Here is a 23,572-nt window from a genome sequence, read left to right on the forward strand (position 1 = left end):
CGTCTCTAGGCCAGGTTCTCAATCCACTGCGCTACCCAGCTGCCCCCTAGACCAAAACTTCTTAATCGTTTTTTGTGTCATGAACCCATTTGGCAGTCTAGCAAAGTCTATGGACTCCTCCCCAGAATACTATTTGTTGGTCTATATTCATAACTGAAAGAAATGTTAAATCCTAGATAGTGAAAATAAAGATATAAAAGTAAACAATTTCTAAAAGGATGTGATGTTTTCAAAATAAGATGCATAAACCACTTGAAACAAATATTCAAAATCACTAATAATCAGAGCCTTGCAAGTTAAGACAACCCTGGGATCTCATCTCATATCCATCCATCAAGCTAGTAAAAATTCTAAAAGATGGGAAAAACTTGGTGCTGGTGCATTTGCTGGAATTCAGGAGAGTTAATTTGTCACCAGAGCTGTGTCACCTGTCCTGAAAAAAGTGAAATTACGTAAATTCTGTAAAAAGTTACTAAACTGTTCATAGCCTAATGAGTTCATTACTGAGGCCATATGCAAAACTCTTCTAGACAAAAAATGTTTACAATAGCATTATCTGGGGCAGCCAAATGCCAGAAACAAAAGATGTGCTCAGTTATGAGGGGATAGCAACGCGATCTTTGGTATTTTAATATAATTGGTGTTACTGAGCTATAAGAGATGGTGAATATGAGGAATTCAGAAAGATATAAGAAGACTTATATTAAGCAGGACAGTGTGAAGAAAATTGACTAAAAAGAATAATATAGATGATGGCTATACCAAGGTAAATAAAGTTGTCTCATCAAACATATCCATGAAGTCTGATACCACACCATCACAGTTAATGAATCCCTCAGTTCTCTTAATAATAGATCAAGGGAAAAGAGTGAAAAGATATAAACAGTTCTTAAAAGAAAATTTGCAAACTATCAACAGCCAAATGAATAATGCTCCTAATCCCTAGTAATAAATGTAAATGAAAACAGTTCTTAAGTTTCAACTCTCACCTAGCACTTAGCAAACTGGCAATGATGAAAGATGAGAAAATGTCAGAGAGGATCTAGAAAGACAAGTACACTAATACATTGTTGGTAGAGTTGTGCATTGGTCCAGTTGTTTGAGAAAGTAATATGGAAATAAATGAAAAGTGATTAAAAATATCTATACTCTTGGATCTAAAAATTCCGCTGCTAGGTATTTACCCCAAAGAAGTCAGTGACCAAAATAAGGCTCCATATACATCAAAATATGTATAGTGGTGAAGTTTTGTGGTCACAAAGAACCAGAAACAAATGTCCATTTGATTGGAGAATGGTTGAACATTGTGGTAAATGAATGTAGTGGAACCTTATTCTGTTTTAAGAAATGATGACTATAGAAAAATGAAAATTGGGAATTATATGAACTGATAAAAAGTAAAGTGAGCATAACTAGAAAATTATATACAGTAATTACAACAACATAAATTAAAAGAATGACAACAACCAAATTATTGAAATTGAATGCTGCAAAATTCTTATAACTAAGCTTGGCCCCATAGAAGAGAGATGAGAAAATAGCTCTCTGCTCTGCTTCTTTGCAGAAGTGTGTGACTGTCTATTTGGAATCCTACATATTAACACCAGACTTTTTCCAATATATTAGTTAGTTTTGCCAAATCTTTTTTCCCTTCCCTTTTTTCTGTTCTATATTATAAAGGATAGCTCCCTGGGTTAGGATATGGGAAGGAAGGCAATGAAAAATAAATTTAAAAACAAAAACAAGGGAGACCAATTAAAATTATTTTAAAACAATAGATTAGGGAATATACTTCAGAGAGGGAGTGCCTGGTTATTCGGTTAAGTATCCATTGTGCCTAAACTAAATCTATCAATACATTAAAAAAAAAATGCCAAAAAGAGAAAACAGTTCAAAATGGATTTAAGTTGACAAATAGTCAAGGGATATGAATAAATAGATTTCAGAAAGAGAAATCCAGCAGTAGCTAGGTGGTTCAGTGTATAGAGAGCCAGACCTAGGGACAGGAGGTCCTTGGTTCAAATGTGGTTTTTTGAAAATTTTCAGACTTTCTGGCTGTGTGACCCAGGGCAAGTCACTTAACCCCAATTGCCTAGCCCTTCCCACTCTTGAAACTGATACTCAATATCTATTCTAAGACAAAAGGTAAAGGTTTAAAGAAAGCAACTATGAAGTTCCACATCACACCCATCAGATTGGCAAAGATGATTAAGAAAAAGTAAAATGGCAAATGCTGGAGGGACTATGGGAAAATAGGTACATTAATATGCACTGTTGGTGGACATATGAACTGATTCAGCCATTCTGAAAAGCAATATGGAACTATGCCCCAAAAGATAATAAACCGCATATATACCCTTTGACTCAGGAATACTGCTACTAGACCTATATCCAAAAGAGATCAAAGAAGGAAGAAAAAGACACATATTCTGTGTTTGAAACATTTATAGCAACTCTTTTGGCGGTGACCAAGAATAGGAGCTGAGAGGATACCTATCAGCTGGGGAACATCTGAACAAATTGCAGTATATGGTTGTGATAAGATATTGATGTTATAAGAAAAAATCAAGAGGAGGCTGTTAGAGAAACTAGGGAAGACGTGTATGCACTGACGCAAAGCTAAGTGAGGAGAACCTGGAGAAATTGTGCACACTAACAACAGAGAGATGGAAAAGACTTGGGGACTAGCCAAATGAAAAGCACAGTTCCAGAGGAAGCACTTGCAGACGGAGAGATGCTGGTCTCGGCTACAGTTGGAGGCATAAAGATATAGATGTGTCAGAGACTACAGCCTAAAGCATAAATAAATGTTTGTGTGTCTGACAGACATATGTGGGTATCAGAAAGTATACAGATTGAGGCATATATGTGTATATACGTGTATATATATATATGTATGCATGAGTGTGTGTATGTATACATTCAACATATGATAGTGTGTTTACACACACACACACACACAGCCAACGTGGGAACTTGTTTTCCTCCCCTGAATAAGCATACGAAGGGTTTGTTTTCACAAATGGGTGGAGGAGAAGGCTTTTTTTTTTTAGAGCAAGTTACTACTTTTATTTATTTTTTTAAATTTTAAACATTTATTAATATTCATTTTTAACATGGTTACATGATTCATGCTCTTACTTTCCCCTTCACCCCCCTTGTTTCCCCCACCCATGGCCGACCCACATTTCCACTGGTTTTATCATGTGTCCTTGATCAAGACCTATTTCCAAATTGTTGGTAGTTGCATTGGTGTGGTAGTTTCGAGTAGGAGAAGGCTTTTAATGAGTCCAACAAAATGATTTCCTCAATATTTTTATGCTCTCGGTGCTTTCTCAGGAAAATGTAGGCTCCCTGAGAATGGCATTGCTTGTATTTGTAGCACAGGATCTTACAAATGGTAGACATGAATACTTGTTGAATTGCAATGGAAGTCACTCTTTCTAGAACCAAGTTAGAAAGGTGGCCGAAGAACTCGAAAAGGAGTCTAGCACTCTCCATGCTGATGGGGTTAACTCGCTTCCCAATGCTTGGCAAAATCTAACCTAAACAGCTTGGAGAAGCACTGTCTGAACCAGTTCTGAAGTCTTGTGAAGTGGAACCTGACCTCTGCACCCCTGTAGGACTCTTGGACTATTGCCTATGCTGGGATCAGTGCAAAAATGTCAGTGCAAGAAGTGGCCCCAGACTGAGCAGCTGATATTATCTGATCAACTCATCAAATGGGGAGCAGAAAAAGAGGTACATAAAGTGTCCTATCTGGTGGAGCTCCACAGAACGCTAGGGGAGTTATTCATTGCCAGGTGTGAATAACCCCAAGTAATAGCCAAGGGTTTACTGTGTCTGTGTGGTATTATCTGCATAAATTCTTTATTTAGCTTGAATTCTGCCAATGGCAGAGGATAAACTATTGTGGATTAACAGGAATGGTACAGGTAGGAAAGTGGCAGGCTCAATTAATTAATTTTTTTTCAATTCTTACCTTCTATTTTAGAATCAATTCTAAGAATCACTTCTAAGGCAGAAGTGTGGTAAGGACTAAGCATTTGGGGTAAGTGACTTGCCCAGAGTCATTTAGCTAGGAAGTATCTGAGGTTAATCATAATTAAAACTGTTAAAAACCTTTACCTTGCCTGCTGGTTCCATAGACTCTGGCCTAGTGGTGAACTGGGTGACAGTTGGCCAACAGCCATTCTTGACAGTTACCAGCTTAGCTGTGTACTCTGGTCTCCCTATCCTGGTTGGTCCTGTCTCTCCTTCAACCCAGTGTGTGCACCCACAACCATTTAGGTTATATTTTAACATCCCTGGTGCCCCATTTTTTTACAATACACAAATGAAATCATAGGTCCAGGCCCCACTTCTATAGGTGAATATAAAATCTGTCTCTTACACCTTTAGAAGAAGAAATGTATGGAAAGACCTCCAGGAATTGATGCAGAGTGGAAGGAGCAGAACCTGGAGAACATTGTACACAGAGATGGACACACTGTGGTACAATCGAACATAACGGACTTCTCTACTAGCAACAATTCAAGAATCCTGAGCAAGGCTGAGGGACATAAGAAGGAAAACTAGCCACATTCAGAGGAAGAACTGTGGGAGGAGAAACACAGAAGAAAAACAACTGCTTGAACTGAGAGGGATATTACTGAGGATGTAGACTCTAAACGATAACTCTAGTCCAATTATCAATAATATAGAATTAGGTCTTGATCAATGATATATGTAAAACCCAGTGGAATTGTGTGTTGGCTAAGGGGGGTTAGGGAGGTTTGGGGGAGAGGGAAAGAACATGAAACATGTAACTAGGAGAAAATGTTCAAAATTTAAAATTAAAAAAAAAATTAAATTAAAAAAAAGAAGAAATGTAAAAAAACCTTTTATACCTCCACAATCAAATAAGGGCTTCCTTTTTATACATTCCATTCCAGCACCTTAGCACAGTACCTGGCACACAGTAGGAACAAAACAAATATTGATTGATTGATTGACTCAACTTCCTAAACGGTGGGGTGCAGTTGCCTTCTTCTCTTTTCCTTTAGATTCTGGAAAGCTGATGTGGTATGTCATTTGTAGTCTGTTAAGTGTAAATTGAAACAGTTGTACAATTTCCCCCAAAAGGTAAATAAACAAAAACTGGAAAATCCAGATTCAGTATAGTTTCCATTTTCCCTTTCTTTAGTCCAAAAATTCTAGACTGTGAATCTATGCCTAGGAGTGGTATAAAATGAAATCTGATCACATGGGATTCCGAGCAGCATGGCTAACCATTGAACAGCATGGGAAAAAAGAAATGCACCGTCTCACACAGATCAACAACCACCCCCTCGTGCAGTATATCATTTTTATACTACAATTACAGCTATTGCTTACACGATCTGTTTTAAATTACCTTCGTCTTTATAAGAAGTAACCTTAAATATTTAAATTTTTTCTTCTTTCATAACGCCCCATTGTTTTACTTTGGGGATGTTCCTGTGTCCTTATGCTCTATAGTCACCGTAACTGCTCTTTGCAATCACACTCTTTTCTTTTCCCTGCTTTTTTCTCTCTCTCCCACTTCCCTCTCTTACCCAGGCTGAAAGTGCACCAGCCGTACAGTTGACCTGAACCCACTCTTATTTTTGCATGGAAGCTTTGACCTGCTCTGCTTCCAATATGGACCCGTCAATCTCTTCACCAGCAGCCATTTGGTCCCACATTTCCCAGGCTCACCCTCATGATGCCTGACCCAGGGCACCTGCTGCAACTCACAACGTGTTAGGGGGGCAAGTGGACCACCATCTTCACTCTCGCAGTAGCAAGGAGTCCTGGGGTATACCATTACATCGGGCTTTTGATGGGGCTTTCTTGTGCATTTTCCAACATCCATCAGAGGAAAACCTCTCAACCCTCACTTGAATTTCAAATGTGCTGCCCTTGCAGCGTGCAAACTTCTTCAAACCCAGCAAGTGTTTCAGTAGGCTGAAAAATCTCCCTTTCTCTCTTTGAAACACAGTTGAACCCATTTGTTATACTTTATAACCCTTTAAAAGTGCAAGCTAACCGCCTAATCCCACATATCTCCATAGCTGGTAATTATGTTGCAGGAGGGATGATCTACCCAAATCTGGGTAATGACGAGCTGTGTTATAACGTGTCAAAACCATATTTCTCGTTTCGGAATCTGTCATTTTTCAGCACGTTGCCTGGGACGTTCTCCAGGTCACATGTGCAGGTGGTAAGAGCTATTGCTTTCAACCCTGGACTCCACTTGATAACCGAGCATGTGAGAAGCAAGATTTATTGCTGATAGTGACTGATTAGCCAGTCGGCTAGTTCCCTACCCTAGCAAGGTTACAACTTCCAAGGCTGCGATGATGTAACACCTCTCACTAAGGATAACTTAGGAGGTGCTTCACCAACATTCTAAGCATGGTATGAATAATAGCACTGGATTAGAAAAGGCAGCGAAGCAGCTAGGTATCACAGTGAAGAGAGCTCCAGACCTGGAGTCAGGAAGATGTGGGTTCAAGTCTAATCTCAGGTACTTCTTAGCTGTGTGGTCCTGGACAAGTCACCTAACCCTGACTGCTCCAGGTAAGAATTTTATTTAAAAAAAGCACTGGATTTGGAGCTAGAGCAAATGGATTCAAATCCTAGGTCTTGCTACTTACTAGCTGTGTGACTATGGGCAAATTACTTTGCCTCCCTGGGTCTCCATTTCCTTGTCTTTGGAAGAAGGGGTGTTGAATGAGATGACCTCTAAGGTCACTTCCAGGATGAAATCTAGAATTGTTATTCAAAAAACAAAGTACATAAAACATTGTCATAGCTGTCACTGGCCATATTTGTGGGGAAATAATTTTTAGAAAGTATCTCTAAAAGAATGGTTGGAGAAGAAATTCAGAATTAAAAAAGGATTTATCACTTGTTTATATGGGTATAGGATTTGGGGTCTTGAACTTAAAAGAGCACTCTACAACAAATATGAATAATATGCAAATAGGTTTTGAACACTGATATATGTATAACCCAATTGAATTGCTTGTCAGCTCCGGGAGGGGGGAGGTAAGAGAGGAGGGAGACAACATAAATCATGTAACCATGGAAAAATATTTTTAAAATAAAATGAAAAAGAAAGGATCTCTACCTGTCACTTCCTCAAGTATTGCTATAAATTGAATATTTGCATCTGGCTCAATAATGCAGTTAAGTTTAAGTCAACCAATGAGTCGCTTCTTCTGTGTTCTTTGACTACACAATCATATTGCTGTCACTCACAGCCTTGCAGTGAGAGGGGTTCTGACCTGAGATTTCTTGGGGGTGACCATGAACAACACAAGAAGCTGTGACTTGCTCATGCTCCTAGAACTAGTATGTGTCAAAGATGGAATTTGAACAGCAGTCTTCCTGACTTCCAGGAGCATTTGAACCACCACCCTATGTGGTTTCTTCTTTCATTCCAATTATGATAAGCAATTGTCAAAAAGTAATGAAGTTAAATGAGGGTAGATTCTCCCTAAATTCAAGCTCTGTTCTGCAAATGGATGCTTCTGTGTTGGCCATCACTGGGATATCAGGTACCCACTATTCCACCCATGACAACTCCCTTTTACTTCCTTCTAATATTGTGGTTCTCACACTTTTCTATCTTCAGAACACAAAGGGAGAAAGGAACCATAGGGCACCTCCCCTGTTCACTACCTTTGCTTCTTACCTCCAGGATGAAAAGAAAAGCTTTGCTGTTCTCAAGATGTTAATGTAGTGCCCTTTGATCCATAATACCCTTACTAGATCTGTATCCCAAAGAGATTTTAAAACTGGGAAAGGACCAGTTACACAAATATTTATAGGTGCTCTTTTTGAGGTGGCAAAGTATTGGAAATTGAAGAGTGTTCATCAATTGGGGAATGGCTGAACAAAGTGAGGTATATGGTGCTGATGGAATACTATTATGCTATAAGGAATGATGAACAAGATTCCAGAAAGAACTAGAAAGACCTACGTGAACTGATACAGAGTGAAATAAGGAGCCCCAGAAGAACATTATACACAGTAAGAGCAATATTGTGGGAAGACCAAATTCGACAAACTTGATTACTTTCAGCAATACAACAATTCAGGACAATTCTAAAGGACTTGTGACAAAGACTGCTATCTACCTCCAGAGAAAGAACTGTTGGAGTAGAAATGAAGATGAAAGCATACAATTTTGGGGGTTGTGTTTGGGAGTATTGGTTTTTAAAGATTATTCACTTACAAAAAAAAGAATAATACTGGAAATATAAACACATTTTTAAAGATGCTAACATAGGACAATGATATTAATATGATCATAAGTTTAGAGCTAGACGTGTCCCAAACAAATTTTAATTCACACCAAGCACAAGAAACAGCACCATCATGTCATAAGCATCAACTGTAACAGAAGCCAGCCCACAGACCATCCATCAGAAGATCATTTGTGGATCTAATCTTTGACAGAAGCCCTGATTCCCAGAACTCTGATACTGAGAGTGAATTTAAGGGTGACCTGTCGAGAGCTTAGTTTTATTTGTTTAAATGCTTGACTTCCTTTTTTCCTGAGTCACCATAGGCTAGAATCAATCAGGTCCTTGTGGGAGCAACATTGGCAAGTCTACAAAAAGAAAACGTATTCTCCCATCCACAATGGCCACCACCCAATCTGACTCAACTGGCAGTCACTCCTCAGAAACAATAAAGCACATTATTTGCAAAACCACAGGAGATAGTAGTAGCCCCTGTGTCTTCTCTAGCACTTTCTGCCAACCATGTGCTTCCTTGGATTGTTTACTCTAATTTTAACATGGCACAGATTTAATATTCTAAGTTTTCCTGTGTTCTGTCTGATAAATGGAGCTAGGGAATAATATATTAAAAGATCTACAGGTGTGGAGGTCCTGTGAAGCTGAAGTATTTTTGCTTCCTGAGGAAGCACAGGTCAGGGAGCCAAAGAAGAAGTAACTTGCTAGTTCTCAGTTTTGTAATTCAAGTCAATAAATATAGTCAATCATCATTAATTAAGTGTTAGTATGTACCAGGCACTGTGCCTTAGAAGAGGGTAGAAAGGCAAAGGATACTTCCTGCCTGCCATCAAGGACCCTATAATCTTTTTTTTTTAAACATTTATTAATATTCATTTTTGACCTGTTTACATGCTTCATACCCCTACTTTCCTCTTCAACCCCCTCTCCCCCCACCCATGGCCGACGCACATTTCCACTGGTTGTAACTTGTGAAGGACCCTATAATCTAATGAAAAAGAAATGACAAAGGAAAAGAACTTTAGGTCACCCAGGTATTTCCTAGAAATTTCCTGATGCCTAATCTTTTAAAGTGCATTAACCCAAGCCAAAGGCTCTAGGTTTTATTAGGTGGGTGTTTCTTACAAATAGCTGATCTACTTAAGTATTAACAGTCCCAGGTCTAATAGAACATATAATTTTAATTTAAGAAAAAATTCTTGACCACAGAAAAAACTATAAAAATAATCCTTTGATCTACTGGGAATAAACCAAGAAAATGTTAGTGAAAAATTCAACAAGAGCTGTCTAAAGAGTTCTCAAAGGAGAATTATCTATAATGGAAGCAATCCTAATATCTAAATATAAGGGAAAGTTTAAATAACTTGTGATACATTAATGTAGTGCAATATGATTTTGAGATCTGCAAAGACCTTGATGAAATAATGCAAAAGAAAAAAAGCAGAACCAGAAGAGAAAGAAAGAAAAGAAAATTAATTGCTAAAGAATCTTGATCTGGTCCTCAAAGGAAAATCTAAGATGCTATATTTGGTGCTTTGAAATTGACTTAAATGTCAATAGTCACAGAACAAGTTTAATTAGTTGTCCTGATGTTCAATACTAAGTTTGTTTTAAACCTTAGTCAGAGAGCAGAATCACACAAGAGCTCCCCAGTGAATTACTGACCTAGTATGGGCCTGGCCATAGTATGTGAGTGAATTCCTGAGCCAGAAAGGAAAAAGAGGTCAACCCTGCCAGCCCCCAAATCCAATAATGCATAGTACATCACTCCTGCTGCATTCTCCAGACCCTACCCAAACCTTATCTTGCAGCCCCATCTCTGAACCATTTGCCTTATCTATGACATAAAAGGTGAAATGATCCTGGACAGCATCCATTTGGATCCTACGTGAAGATGCAATATTCTAAGCTACCCTCATTCCCTTTAAGAATTCTTCCTTTTTTATAGCTAGCTCTATACTCACACCTAAAGGCGGCTACAGTTTCTCATTTCCTTATACTTTTTCTCTTTGACCATGTTTCCTCCTTAGCTACTTCACTCAGTGATATGTGAAATGCCCTGCTTTTCAAGACTGTTTTCAAGTAGCTTCACAGAGCTTTAACAAAAGGCAGCAAAGGAAGAAAGATGGTGGGAAATCACAGCAAAACCCTAAAGCATGTTGGAGAGTGAATGGAAATGACTCCCTGGATAAAAGCACCAGGTCTGGAAGGTCCTGGGTTTAAATTTGACTTCAGACACTTCCTAGCTGTGTGACCCTAGGCAATTCACTTAACCCCTTATTGCCTAGCCCTTACCACTTTTCTGCCTTAGAATCACTACTTTGTATCCATTCTAAGACAGAAGATAGAGGTTGAGAGAGAGAGAGAAAAAGAGAGAGAGAGAGAGAGAGAGAGAGAGAGAGAGAGAGAGAGTATGGCTCTAACATTTACTTTAATGCTGAATCAGTGCTGGGGGAGAGAAAAAAAACTGAAAAAAGATCTGGTGTCTGTCCTTGTGAAATTCATGATACAGCAGGAAAATAGCACACACACACACACACACACACACACACACACACACACACACACACACGATGTCATAATGCAAAAGAATACACCACAGATGCATAAGAAAGTTGTCAACCAAGTGCTTTACCAAGCTGAGCTGGTTTGGGGCATTACTGACAAAACCAAAAAAGGCCCACTTCCCAGGAGAGGTGGCATGTAGGAGCAGCTGGGCCAAACTATTCTAAAGAGTTAGACTGAAGCATTCTTGATTTCCAGTTCGGTGGAACTGGGTGATTTTAGGTCCTACATTATAGTTTTCAGTTGACCATTAGTACTCCAGAAAAGGAAATCATTTACTAAACCTCAGGTTGACTATGAGCTAGGATATTCATTCTAGAAGAGACCCTAGAAGTTTTCTAGTCAAACCTCTTTTTAAAGATAAGATTATTAAGGCCCAGATAGGGTGTGACTTGCTCAAGATCCCAAAGACTAGAATTCTTAGGACCCAGGACTCCTAACTTCTGAACTAATGCTCTTCCAATAATACAATAATGGGACAAAAATCCAAAGCAGCAGCACCTGCCAGATGCTCTATCCTATCAGTGGCTAAGGCCACAATCACCAGTGGATCCACAAGGAAGACAAATCTCCTAGCCAAATGTTAGGTTCTCCCTAGTGGAATTAAAGAATGACAGCAAATGTTGGAAGAGTACATGCTTGCACACCCTTAGAGGAAAGTGGAGTGGATGGAAATTTATTCCTCTACGCTCCATTCTTACCTCTTCTTTAGCTTCTTTGAAGGAAGCATTTAAAGTTCCACCTCTCCTAGAAACCAACGATTTGGTGTCTTCTTGCTGCCCAAAGAGCTCTTCGATAGTCTTTGCATCAATCTGGTACTTCTGTGGTTGTCTTGCTGCAATCGTCCAGATGTTGGTTTTGCCACGAACCTGCTCTTCTGGAATTGTTTTCCAAAAAAAACTCCTCATTTTCTTTTTTTTACTAAGGTGGCCATGTCCATTCACATAAGAAGAAGGAGGTAGTCCTGGAGGGGGTGGTGGGGGTGCAGGAGGACCCCCTGGCAGGGGTGGTGGGGGAGGAACAGGAGGACACCCATTGCCTGGACATGGCAGCGGAGGAGGGGGTGGTGGTGGGGGTGGTGGAGGTGGCGGCGGTGGTGGTGTTTGCCCAATCATTAATCCAGCTGCAACAGAAAGATCCCCATTTTCTTTTTCACTAGCCAAGGAGACACAATTCATAACATGCATCGTACTGTAGCCTTCAAGGGAGGTATTTTCTTGGCTCGAGGAGCGCTTGGAACATCCGATAATGGAATGGCCCCTCCCGTCATACTCTTCCAAATTCTAATTGACCATCCATGAGAAGAGCACAAGTGCTGCGCATCATCTTCCAAACCTGTAGCAATAAAAAAAAAAATTTTTTTTAAACCAGAATTTGAGTCAGTGCAAGTAAAGATTTTAATGAAGCAGGGCAGCTGGGTGGCTCAGTGGATTGAGAGCCAGGCCCAGAGATGAGAGGTCCTGGGTTCAAATCTGACCTCAGACACGTCCTAGCTGTGTGACACAAGTCACTTAACGCCCATTGCCTTAACTACTCTTCTGCCTTGGAACCAATACCCAGTATTTATTCCAAGATGGAAGGTAAGAGTTAAAAAAAAAAAAAGATTTTAAAGAAGCCCCCACCACCATTAGAAGAAAATGTGTGCACCCCCTGAACTGCTGATTGTCATTTAATTGACAAAGTCTCTGATGATCAACATGTCTTAAACTGCAAAAAGAAATCTATAAAATAGGAATTGTATTTCCCTAGATGTGAACTGAACCTAGTTTCTTTGGAATGCAGCCAAAGATGTTGCAATGAATTCCATTTACTCATCCATCTCCTGCTCTTAATCAATCAACGAATAGTTATTGAGTGCCTACTGTGTGGAGGGCCCTATTACTCATGTGACTTATGACTTACTTATCCCCACCATCTGCTCCAGAACCTTAGGGAAGGTATGCAGGCCCTAAACATCTACAGAACACATCTGCCTTTCAATACATATAGAAAGAGATGGCCATTCCCCCATAATGATCCTGGGGGAACACAGCACCCTTAACTACTATGCAAGAGAGCATATACAGGGTGGAAAGCTACAAAATCCTAGTCCACCTTTGCTTCAAAAGGCTGGTCTTATTTCACTTACTCCAAGCTCATATGGCCCACCCTCCACCCATCTCCATCTAGAAGAGTCAAGAGGTCCAAACCTGGTCCTGGTTCTTTCACTGAGTCTCCTGATGACCTTGGGCTACCTCACTTTTCTCATCTTTAAAAATGATAAAGTTAGAACCTTCTAGGTCTAAGGTTCTGAGGTTCTATGATTCTACTTGTCCTTTTAAGAACCACCAAGATGGTGACCCCTGCCTCTCTGCCTTCTCCTGGAGGCTCAATATTTGAATATTCATAACCCAGGGGAATTGCTTGTCAGCTCCAGGAGCAGGGAGGGAAGAGACAGGAAGGGAGATAACATGAATCATGTAACCTTGGAAAACTTATGTGGAAATTTGTTACTGGAATAAAATAAAATTGTAAAGTATATCTGAATACTGATCTATACTAGATATTTACCAATTTTTAAAAAATCTATCAAGCAACTATTACTTTCAAAGCATGAGACAAAGATTAAAAAAAAAACAACCCACCTTCTGTCTTCCAATCAATACTGTGTATTGGTTCTAAGGCAGAAGACTGGTAAGGGCTAGCAATGGGAGTCAAGTGACTTGCTAGGAAGTGTCTGAGGCCAAATTCAAGCCCAGGATCTCCCATCTCTGGGCCTGGCTCTCAAACTACTGAGCCACCCAGCTGCCCCCAGAAAAAGATTTTTAAGTGATGAGGTCCTGACCTCAAGGAGGTTATGGTTTACTTGGAGTGGGTTGGGATTGGGGCAAGAAAGGACACATCCAGGCAAAGCCCTACAGGAGTATCTGAAGAGACACAAAATATTTTCAGTTAAGAGGAATCAGGGAAGGCTTCAAGAGAGAGGTTGCATTTAAAAGAATTCCAATAAAAAAGATTCCAAAAGGCAGAGATGAGGAAAACATACATTTCTAGACATAAGAAATGACTTCTGAGAAAGTGTGGAGGCAGGAAATGACATGATGAATTTAGAAAACAGTTTCTTAAGGATACATTCTGGATAGAATACAGTGTAAAAAGGGGGATGAGGGGCAGTAAGGCTGGAAGGGTTGGTAGAAAGCCAGATTGTAGAGAGCCTCAGAGAAGCCATCTAAAGGTTTAGCGGCAGGTAGGTAGCACAGTAGATAGAATGCCAAGCCTGGAGTCAGGAGGACCTGGGTTCAAATGTGACCTCAAACACTTCCTAGCTGGGTGACCCTGGGGAAGTTGTTTAACCCCAACTGCCTAGCCCTTACCACTCTTCTACCTTGGAATCAATACTTAAAATCAATACTTAAAAAATACTAAAAATACAAAATCAACTCAAAGACAGACAATAAGGGTTTTTTAAAAAGATGAAAGATTTGGTGATAGTGAAGTGATAGAATCCAGGATAATGAGTAATGGACTAGATCAGCGATGGGCAAACTACAGCCCTGGAGCCAGAAGCAGCCCCCAGAAATATTCTATCTGGTTGTGCAACATTATTCCTAATCTGACGAATACAATGAGTAGGATACAATACAATGGAACTTCAAAAGAGTTGCCTTAGAAACAGACTGACAGATGAGCATTTCTCCTTTCCTTTGGCCCCTCTTTAAAAAGTTTGCCCATCACTGGACTAGATAATCTCTATGGTCCCTTCTAGGTAAGAAATTCTCTACATTTCCTTGCCTTAAAGGAGTTCATATGTTTCCAGGGCATGGTCACCCACATCATAGTGTATTGAACATTTTAAGTACAGCAAACACTTCACTAATTCATCTTGTTAACCTTTCTTTCCTTTTAGCATTATCTTTTTTAATTTTTTGCCTTCTATTTCCATTATCAATAGCTTTAATGTTAAAAAAAAAACAAGGATAAAAACAAGTATTTTCCTGGCCAAGTAAAATGCAAGTAAATGAAAGATTCAAGGGAAGAAGAAGCTCTACAAGTGGAAGGATCTTCAGTCAAGTGTGTGTAGGGGGGGGCATTCAATATTACCATTTCAGCATATTAATTTTCCTTTAAAATAAAATCCTGTCCAAGAAGAACATGTAATCTTTTAATTTTTAATTTTCACTTTCATTCCTAAAAGGTAATATAGAGAAAGGCAATCTGTTATGGTGGAAAGAGCTCTGGATCTAGAGTCAGCTCCACACCCAAACTTACAAGATGCATGACTTTAGACAAGTCACTTTACCTTTCTTGGCCTCGTTTCTTCATTTATAAAATGAGACAAGTAATATTTGAATTTTCCCTAACAGAGAAGGGTTTTGTAAACTTTAAAGGGCAATATAAATATGAGTTGTTATTTAAGAGTGATGCTTCTGGCTAACATAAAAATGTTTTTAATGACTTCACATGTATAACTGATATTTATTTTTAAGTCTTCACTTTTCCGTCTCAGTAATAACTCTAAGACAGAAAGGCAAGGGCTTGACAATTGGGATTAAGTGACTTGCCCAGGATCACACAGCTAGGAAGTGACTGAATCCAGATTTGAACACAGATCTTTTAAAGATGAATATTAAAAATAGACAAATCAGTTAGAAAGAGCTGTGCTTCTAAAGCACCAATGACCAAAATCTAGGCTGTCAAATATGATTTGTTAAGCATAAATATTTTCAGATGGATAAATCACACCTTTTAATAAGACAGTATTATCTTTAAGCTGTGTCATATGTGGCATTTCTCTTTCTTTTTACAAGAATTTAATTTGCTTTAAAATGTACTTTATGGTTTGGGGATTTTTAATCCAGATCTTTGACTTCATTATAAAGAACTACAAGTGAGAAAGTTTTCTCTACCAAAGCAGACTAGGCACTCCACAACCTCATGCCTTAAAGAGTGTAAGTGACTTACCCTGGGTCACAAAGTCAGTGTAACCCAGAGGAGGAATTTGAAATTTGTTCTTCCTGATTCTTGAGACCTGCTCCCTCTCTATGCTCAACTCTAAGCTGCTGTTTACAAATATAAAACAGGACTGCCCCCCTGGCAACGAGAGATCTGCATCTGATATTTCAGTTTATCTGAAGATGCTTAGATTTATTTCTTCATTGCTCATGACCACAAACTAGATGTTCTACATGCGACATACATAAACTTTTTAGACTATGGCCCAACCTCCACCCCTTACTGTACCCCTAAGGACCACAACACTGAGAGTCTTGCAAATATTCAACACTAATTTCTTTACATGGACAAAACTGTAAAAATGTATTCCAAACATTCTTATAGGTCTCATGAGGTGTATCTGACTCTTTAATAAAGTGTTCTGAATGATCATTAAGATGATAACTATGTTATTTTCATGGTTGGCACCCCTAAAGCAAATGACTCATTGTCAATTACAGTTTATAGTTATATTTGAACTCTTCTTTTTTCAAGAAGGCACAGGCAATTTTGGCAGATCATCCTTGAAACGTATTTAAAACTATTTTGCATAGAAAATATCCCATTCATTGTAGTCGTCCCAGCTATTTGATAAGTTCCATTTACAGTTTATTGTCCTTAAGAACAGACATTGAAACTTCTGACACTTCCAAATCACAAGTTCATTTATCTTTGTCTACTTGGACAATGGTGGCATTAAAATATACACGCATCCATGTGCAGTGAAGGAAGTCTGGAAAAGGGCAAGAAAGAACACATAAAATTATGTCTTAATGATATACAACTTCAATGACACATACAACCTTCTGATACCCATGACCATTGTCCAGTAGCATTTATTAACTATATATATATATATATACTATGTGCCAGGTGCTGGCACAAAGAATAAAACTATCCCTACTTTGGAGGACCCAAAAGGACAGGTAAAAGAAAAATGCTAATGTCAGATGGCTGGCAATAATCCTTGGCCCCACACTTGACAAAGCATGACTTTTCTCCCTAAAGCATAAAGGAAATAATCTTTGACAACATTGGACCTTCCATACATTCGTTTTCTCCCTTGGCCACATAGATGAATGCCAGCACCTTCTCCTGAATCCATTTCACCAGTCAGTAATGATTAGCTAGAATATGAATGTTACTTTATGGAGGTACTTAATTTGCTGATGGGTCCTTCACTGACCTTAGGAGAACTGGATTTTGAATGTTTAGGGGAGACTAAGTAAATTGGACTGCAATCACCCTGCACCCTGACACTCTTTGAGAACCAACCATACTTCAAGAGGTATGAAGTCTTAACAGGATCTGAAGTCAATGAATCGAATGCCTGATTTACTCAGTTACCTCCCAGAATCTAGAGCAGGAGTCGGCAACCTTTTTGGCCGTGAGAGCCATAAACGCCACATTTTTAAAAATGTAATTTCGTGAGAGCCGTACAGTGCTCACAGTAAGCGCTCCTGTAACAGCGCATGAAAAAAAAATTGACTTTATGGGTCCTACAGAAAGAGCCATATCTGGCCCTCAAAAGAGCCAGATATGGCTCGAGAGCCATACGTTGCCGACCCCTGATCTAGAGAAAGACAAACACTGCTCCAGCTCTCCTGAAAGTATCTAACTTAGCTCACTTTCCAAAGATTAACTACATATATTTCAATACTTCAAGTACATACACAACTAGATCTGACTCTATAGATGACATATACACCTATATGTCAATGGTTAAAGAGCAGAGTCTATATAAATAGTGCATATTGCCTATTTTTTCTGTGCTACACTAGCAGCCATTCAGTCTAGAAAATGTAAGGTATCTCCTTAACCATCCATCTCTTTGGGACTGAGAGACTTGTATACAATATCACCTCTACATTTTAGGGCTGTCGAACTGAGAAGATCTCCTTAGGGTTGCCCATTATATTTACTGTGAGCAACTCACAGAACAGGGTGAAGCATCAGCCTGGCCCTGAGTGTCTTCTAAGGCAAGATGGTCATTTTTCTTCTAACCCACTGAATACCACAGAGGTGGTTTCTAGGAGTGATCCCTCTTGGGGTAACAAAATTAATAATTCCCATCTCTATGTAAGTTTGCACAGCATTTTCCTCACAACAACTCTGTGAGGGAGGTAATACAAGTATCATTATCCCCATTTTATAGATAAAGAAACTGAAGCTCTGAGAAGCTCTGACTTGCCCACAGCTAATAAGTATCTGACAGGGATTCAAACCCAGCTAGCCTGACTCCGAGCCCAGCACTCTTCCCCTCTACAATGGTGCCCCCTAAGTAGAGTTCAAGTTAATAGCTCTCAGCCGTGCCAACTTTTACTTAGGAACTATTAAAAATATTTTTACTCAGATTCAGGTTAGATTGGAAAAAACAAAGGGCCTCAGAATAAATGTTGCCAGAAGGATCTTCAGGGAAAGCTAAGCTTTACCTTCCAAAGAAAAAATGTTCTCACCTATTTACTGAGCCAATACCACACATTACCCTTTGGGCCAATAATGTTTTGTGAAGCTCTAATAGTTCCAAGAGAATGTACAAGGTAGGAGAGAAGGAAGACATAATTTAACTTTAATGATGCTTGGTTTAGTTCAAAGGCTTTTGTCCAATAGGGTCAGTCATGTCTTTTGGATCATCAGGCTTAATCTATCTTTCACCCTCTGAAAATAAAGATGGTGGATCAAGAGCAGTGCCAAAGAAAACACATCAGAAAACCTTGCACCATCATCTCATTAAATGAGTCACAGATTCAGAGGGTGGCAAAAAGGGTCAGTTCACACCCTTTAGAAGATAAGTGAAAAAGAAAAGAATCTGAGCTGAAGAGGAAAGAGAGATCCTCTAGAAATCAAGAGCATAAAAACACAGTTCTTGGTTTTTATAGATAGGGGAGAAAGGAAGTGAAAGAGAAGAAAACTGGGGAACAATAAAAGTAGAATTCTTGCTCCCTTTCCATTCCAATTTATATGGAAAAAGCCACCCTTCCCAACTTTTTAGGCAGGGAATGTCATTCACTACAACTGCAACAGTTGCCACAGTGCTGCCAATATCCAACTCTTCTTGACATATTTACAAAAACCTGGACTACTCTGCTCAGCAATGAAAGAACTCAACTTCAAGGCACTGCGTGTGTTTCTGGTCAACATATTAAGTTTGTATGGTCAATACAAACATTTCTCAGATTCCCAAATACCTTGAGAGAAAGATGGGTAAAACAGAAACTTAATGTTCCGGTTTCAATTTCTCATTGTCTCAACTCTACAGAGATTCCACAAAGCATGTCGAGTGAAGCCCTAGGAATTTTCTAGGGAGGGAAAGGAAAGAAAACGACTAAAATATTCCAAAAATGACTGTCAATTTTTAAAAAAAGTTCACAAAGGAAGAACACTAGAAAGGTATTTGCTGTGCAAAATAGATGTTGCAAGAAAGGCTACCAGGAATACTTCTTGGAAGCCACGCCGGAAAGACAGTAGGTTCCTTGGAGATTTTTTTTTTTTTTTTACCTATTTACCAGCTATCTGTCTCCTTAAGCAGCCAATCCTTCCACACTTCCGACTCAGGTGCACACCAACTCCTGCACTCAAGAGTGGTGCTTTTAGCTACCTGCCCTCCTGGTTCACTCACCACCCCAGCACTGCAGCATTCAGATGTCTGGAACTCAATAAAAGCGACACAAAGGAATCAATGAAGCATCTCGTGACCAATCCCAGAGACTGCAGCGACAAACACCGGCAACTCATTCACATAAAAACCCCACACAACTGGTGGGTGGGCACAAGCCCGGACCCGCACATAACTCGTTGGGGGATAGATAACCACGTAAAAGAGCTAGGCGTTCTGAATCCAGGGAGAGGGAGGAGGGAGATGCTTAGAGTGAGCCGAGGACCCAAAGTGGACAGAGTCTGCCTCTGCGGAACCACCAGCTGCTGCGAAGAGCTTGGGGGCTGGGAGGACCCGGGCGATGGCGGCTGCTAGCCCTATGATGTCAACTTTCTCCCTCTCTCTTTCCCTCGGCGGGTTAGTGTTATCTTGGCGGAGCCCGACGGCTTCTCCAAGGCGTTAAAGTCTCACGTGGGAGGGGCGGCAGAGGGTGGGAGAGTCCTTGCTCCAGAGAGATAGAGACATCAACACACACACACACACACACACACACACACACACACACACACACACACTAGGGCCCANCACACACACACACACACACACACACACACACACACACACACACACACGCTCACTAGGGCCCAGAGGAAGGCGCAAGGCCAACTTGGGGTAGAGATCAAACCCAGGACCAGCGGGCAGCACCAGCTTCCTGGGATAATCGCTCTCCAAAAAGTAGGCATTTCAAAGAGGAGGGTGAAGAAGAGACACCATTTCTGTAGCGCTTCGATGTTTGCAAAGCGCTTTATTTCAAATCTCTTGGTGAGGTGGAAGAGCAAAAGCAGAAAGTCCCCTCCCTAGGCGAGAGTACTAGTACCAGCATTTGCTAAGTTCGAATTAAAACCGGGCGCCTTATCAGGGAATGAACTTTCTATCTTCTCTCGGGGCCTCCTGTCTTGCCCATCCAGCACACTCTTCCTCCGTGACTAGCGGCCAGGGCCTCCCCTCGCCCTAGTCTCGGAGCTGGATGGGGGGCAGGAGGAGGGGGTGTTCTCCGGACTACCACCGCCTGACTTGGGCTGGGGGAAAGGAGTGAGAGGAGAGTCCAGCCGGGCCAGGCCTACAGGTTAGTTTCCGTCCCCAGGGGGAGCCCCCCACAGAGCCCTCCAGTCTGAGGAAAAGGCGAAGGGGAACCGGACCAAGCGCCAGGTGGAAGCAGACCGCTCCCTCCCCCCTCCCCCCCCCCAACCTCCGGAGCAAGCGCCACGTGAAGGAGTGGCGGGGACGTGAGTGCCGCAGCTTTCATCAAAGTCTCGGCGTTAGCCTCTTTTTCTCCGTAGCGGAGGGAAAAGTGATGGGTCCCTCACAGCCTTCGCTAACAATACCCACACGCGGTTTCCCCGCTCCCGGGCTTCGTAGACCCCGCCGCGTCTCCGCCCCTTCGGCCCCCTCACCCAGCCTCCCAGCGATTCCTCCCCCTCCCCCAGAAGAACAGCTAGCATCCCTCACTAAGGGGCTCGGGCTGAGGTGCAGACGGAAGCCAGAGGACCAGTACCCGCGGGAAGCTCGCCACCGATGAATCAGGGGGAGGAATCAATAAAGGGCTTGTTCTCCTCCAGCAATGCAGGGTGGATAGGAGTGGGTGGCGGTTTAGTGCGCGTACACACACACCCTCTTCCCCACCCCCATCCCTTTTCTCGCCCAAACTTCTGCCAACTTACTCTACAACTCCGATTCCTAACTCCGCACAGCCCAATCAGTCCAGAAAAGCTTGTGTCGCTTCATCAGTACCTCAAGGTGCAAGTTCCCGCGCCCCGCCCCCGCCTCACGCACCCACTTCCAAGAATGGAAGTCAGCGGGGCTCTGCGGCGGAGCGAGTGTGGGGTGTGCAGCTCCGGAAAGAAGGGAAGAAGAGTCAAGTGTAAAAGCCGATTGCCGCGCACAAAGTAGTACAGTGCGCCCGGAACAACCCCCACCACAAGTCTTTGGGGACTGGCCGGGGATGCAGGGGAAGATGGGCGGAGGAGGGATGGGGATGTCGAAGGGCACAGGGGCCCCAGGGTCTAAAGCCAAACACAACACATCGCCATCCCGAACCTGGTCCGGTAGCAGAAAGAAATGGTGTTCGGACTTAGGAAGAATTCGCGCTCGTTTGTTCCTTCCTTCTAGAAAAGGGAAGGTGGAGGGAGGAGATGAGACTAGATCCCAATCAGCAGATGCACGGTGGCTTTTCCCCCAGCCGCACTGCCATCACTGCTTTGGGAGGAAGGTGAAGGGTAAAGAGAAGCTCGATGCCTCTATGCCTCGCAGCTTCCTAGCAGCCACAGGGATTAACAGCCCTCGGGGGAGCTCAGAGCTCCAACTCTCGATCCTGGATTCGGGAGCAGCAGGAACGGCAGGGGGAAAGTAGAAGTGGCAGAGCTGGCGGGGGAGCAGCGGGGAGGAGGGGAGCGGTCAAGCTGAGGCCAAAGACCCTTCCCCCTCCTGCTGCCCACTTGGGCGGGGACGGAAGGACGGCCGGGACCCCGCCACCACTTTCAAGGGCTCTGTTTCCCTTCTGTCTTGGCCGCGAACCAGCCCCGGTTCCCGCCCGGAGGAGCCGCACTGCACTGCGCTGACCTGACCTGAGTTTGGCCCCTCCTGGGAGGCGGTGGGCTGTGAATTCCCAGGGTCGTTCCATTCCCAGCCTTGATCCTCCCTCCCTCTAGCACTGCCCCCCGGCCCGTCGCCGGCGGTCCTTACCTCGCCAATGCTCCCCTCTCCAAAGCAGTCAACCAGCCGATCAGCCTCCCTCCTCCTTCCCTTTCCCTTGCCCCGATTGCCGAGCCTGTCCTCTCTCTACCTCCCACCGCCGTGGCCGGCCCTTCCCAAGTCACTGCAGCTTGCCAGTAGCAGGGGACCCGGCAGCCTAGGGGAGGAGAGAAGAGGAAGCGGGAGGAGAGCGCAGGCGATAGGCGGGGCTGCCAGCCTGCCTCCTTCCCTTCTCCAGGTAACAATACGCCTCCCCCTTTCCCCAAGTGAACTGTCTAAGCGCTTGCACGCCCTTTGCTTTCCACCGTTTCTCTTCCTCCCCTCCGACCTCCCAATTTCTAGCGTGCTGAGCGCGGCGGGCATCTTTGCCTGGGAGAATATGCCTAGAGGGAGAATGAAGCCTCGGCTGAGAAACCGGAGGGACACAAAGGCTGGAGCACAGTCCGGGCCTCGGTGTGTGTGTGTGTGTGTGTGTGTGTGTGTGTGTGTGTGTGTGTGTGTGTGTGTGTCTATGACATACAGATACAAGCACACTGTACAGGCACAAAAACAGAGCTATGAAGAGAAAAGCGGGGCACAGAAAGAAACAGCTATCGGCCCCAAGATACGCAGCAGTTCTGTGAGAAAGGGCTCTGCGTCTGGAGTCTGAGGAAGACCTGAGTTAGAATCCAGACTACGGTCGTCTATAGAAACGGATTGTTTCTATAAATTAGAGCAAATCCATAAACTTCTCTGGGCCTTTCTTCCTTGAGGAGGCCTGGATCCTGCCCTTTGTGCGGGTTAGATCTGGTTCTTTGTGTGCTAGTGTGACAGTTCCACAAAGCCTTAGCCGGAGGCTCAGAGGCTAAGAGGGAGAGATCCCGAGAAGCAGAAACAAAGACCAGATATTAAAAGAGACAAGGAGAAGGTGCCCCTATGCAAGGGCCAAAGGTGAGCTCCACCCTGACACACTACACACAGCATAAAACTGAGCAGTTATATGGAAGCCCTACAATCCTCCCCCTCCCGACATCAACAAATCACCCCACCAAGTGCCTGAAAAAAAAATCACTCTCCCCCTTAATGTTTATTTCATGCCCGTGCACGGAAACCAATAAAGAAGTCTAGTTTTGATGAAGAATGATAGAGAGGGGCCAGCTGGGTGGCTCAGTGGGAGAACCAGACCTGGAGATGGAAGGTTCTGCGTTCAAATTTGACCTCAGACACATCCTATCTGTGTGACCTTGGGCAAGTCACTTAACCCTATTGCCTAGCCCTCCCCTCTCTTCTGTCTTGGAACTGATACACAGAATTAATTATAAGAAGGAACGGTAAGGTTTAAAAAAGAATGAAAGGATAACAGGGCTTCGTGGGAGTAGGAACCCAGAAGTTCTTAAACTGGGTTTATGAACTTGGATGGGGAAAAAAAATTACATCTTTA

The 23,572-nt window shown here is 42.3% G+C and overlaps 1 protein-coding gene across 1 annotated transcript in view; it reads right to left on the reverse strand.

Annotated features, from left to right (window-relative positions):
* Positions 1–12,022, reverse strand: part of FHDC1 (FH2 domain containing 1) — a 47,582-nt gene extending 35,560 nt beyond the window's left edge. Inside the window, exon 1 of the mRNA XM_044681289.1 lies at positions 11,537–12,022. Within this exon, the coding sequence (XP_044537224.1) occupies positions 11,537–12,022 (486 nt within the window). The remainder of the gene's footprint in view (positions 1–11,536) is intronic.
* Positions 12,023–23,572: the final 11,550 nt, after the last annotated feature.

The sequence above is a fragment of the Gracilinanus agilis genome, chromosome 6, assembly GCF_016433145.1.
Source record: "Gracilinanus agilis isolate LMUSP501 chromosome 6, AgileGrace, whole genome shotgun sequence".
Lineage (NCBI taxonomy): Eukaryota > Metazoa > Chordata > Mammalia > Didelphimorphia > Didelphidae > Gracilinanus > Gracilinanus agilis.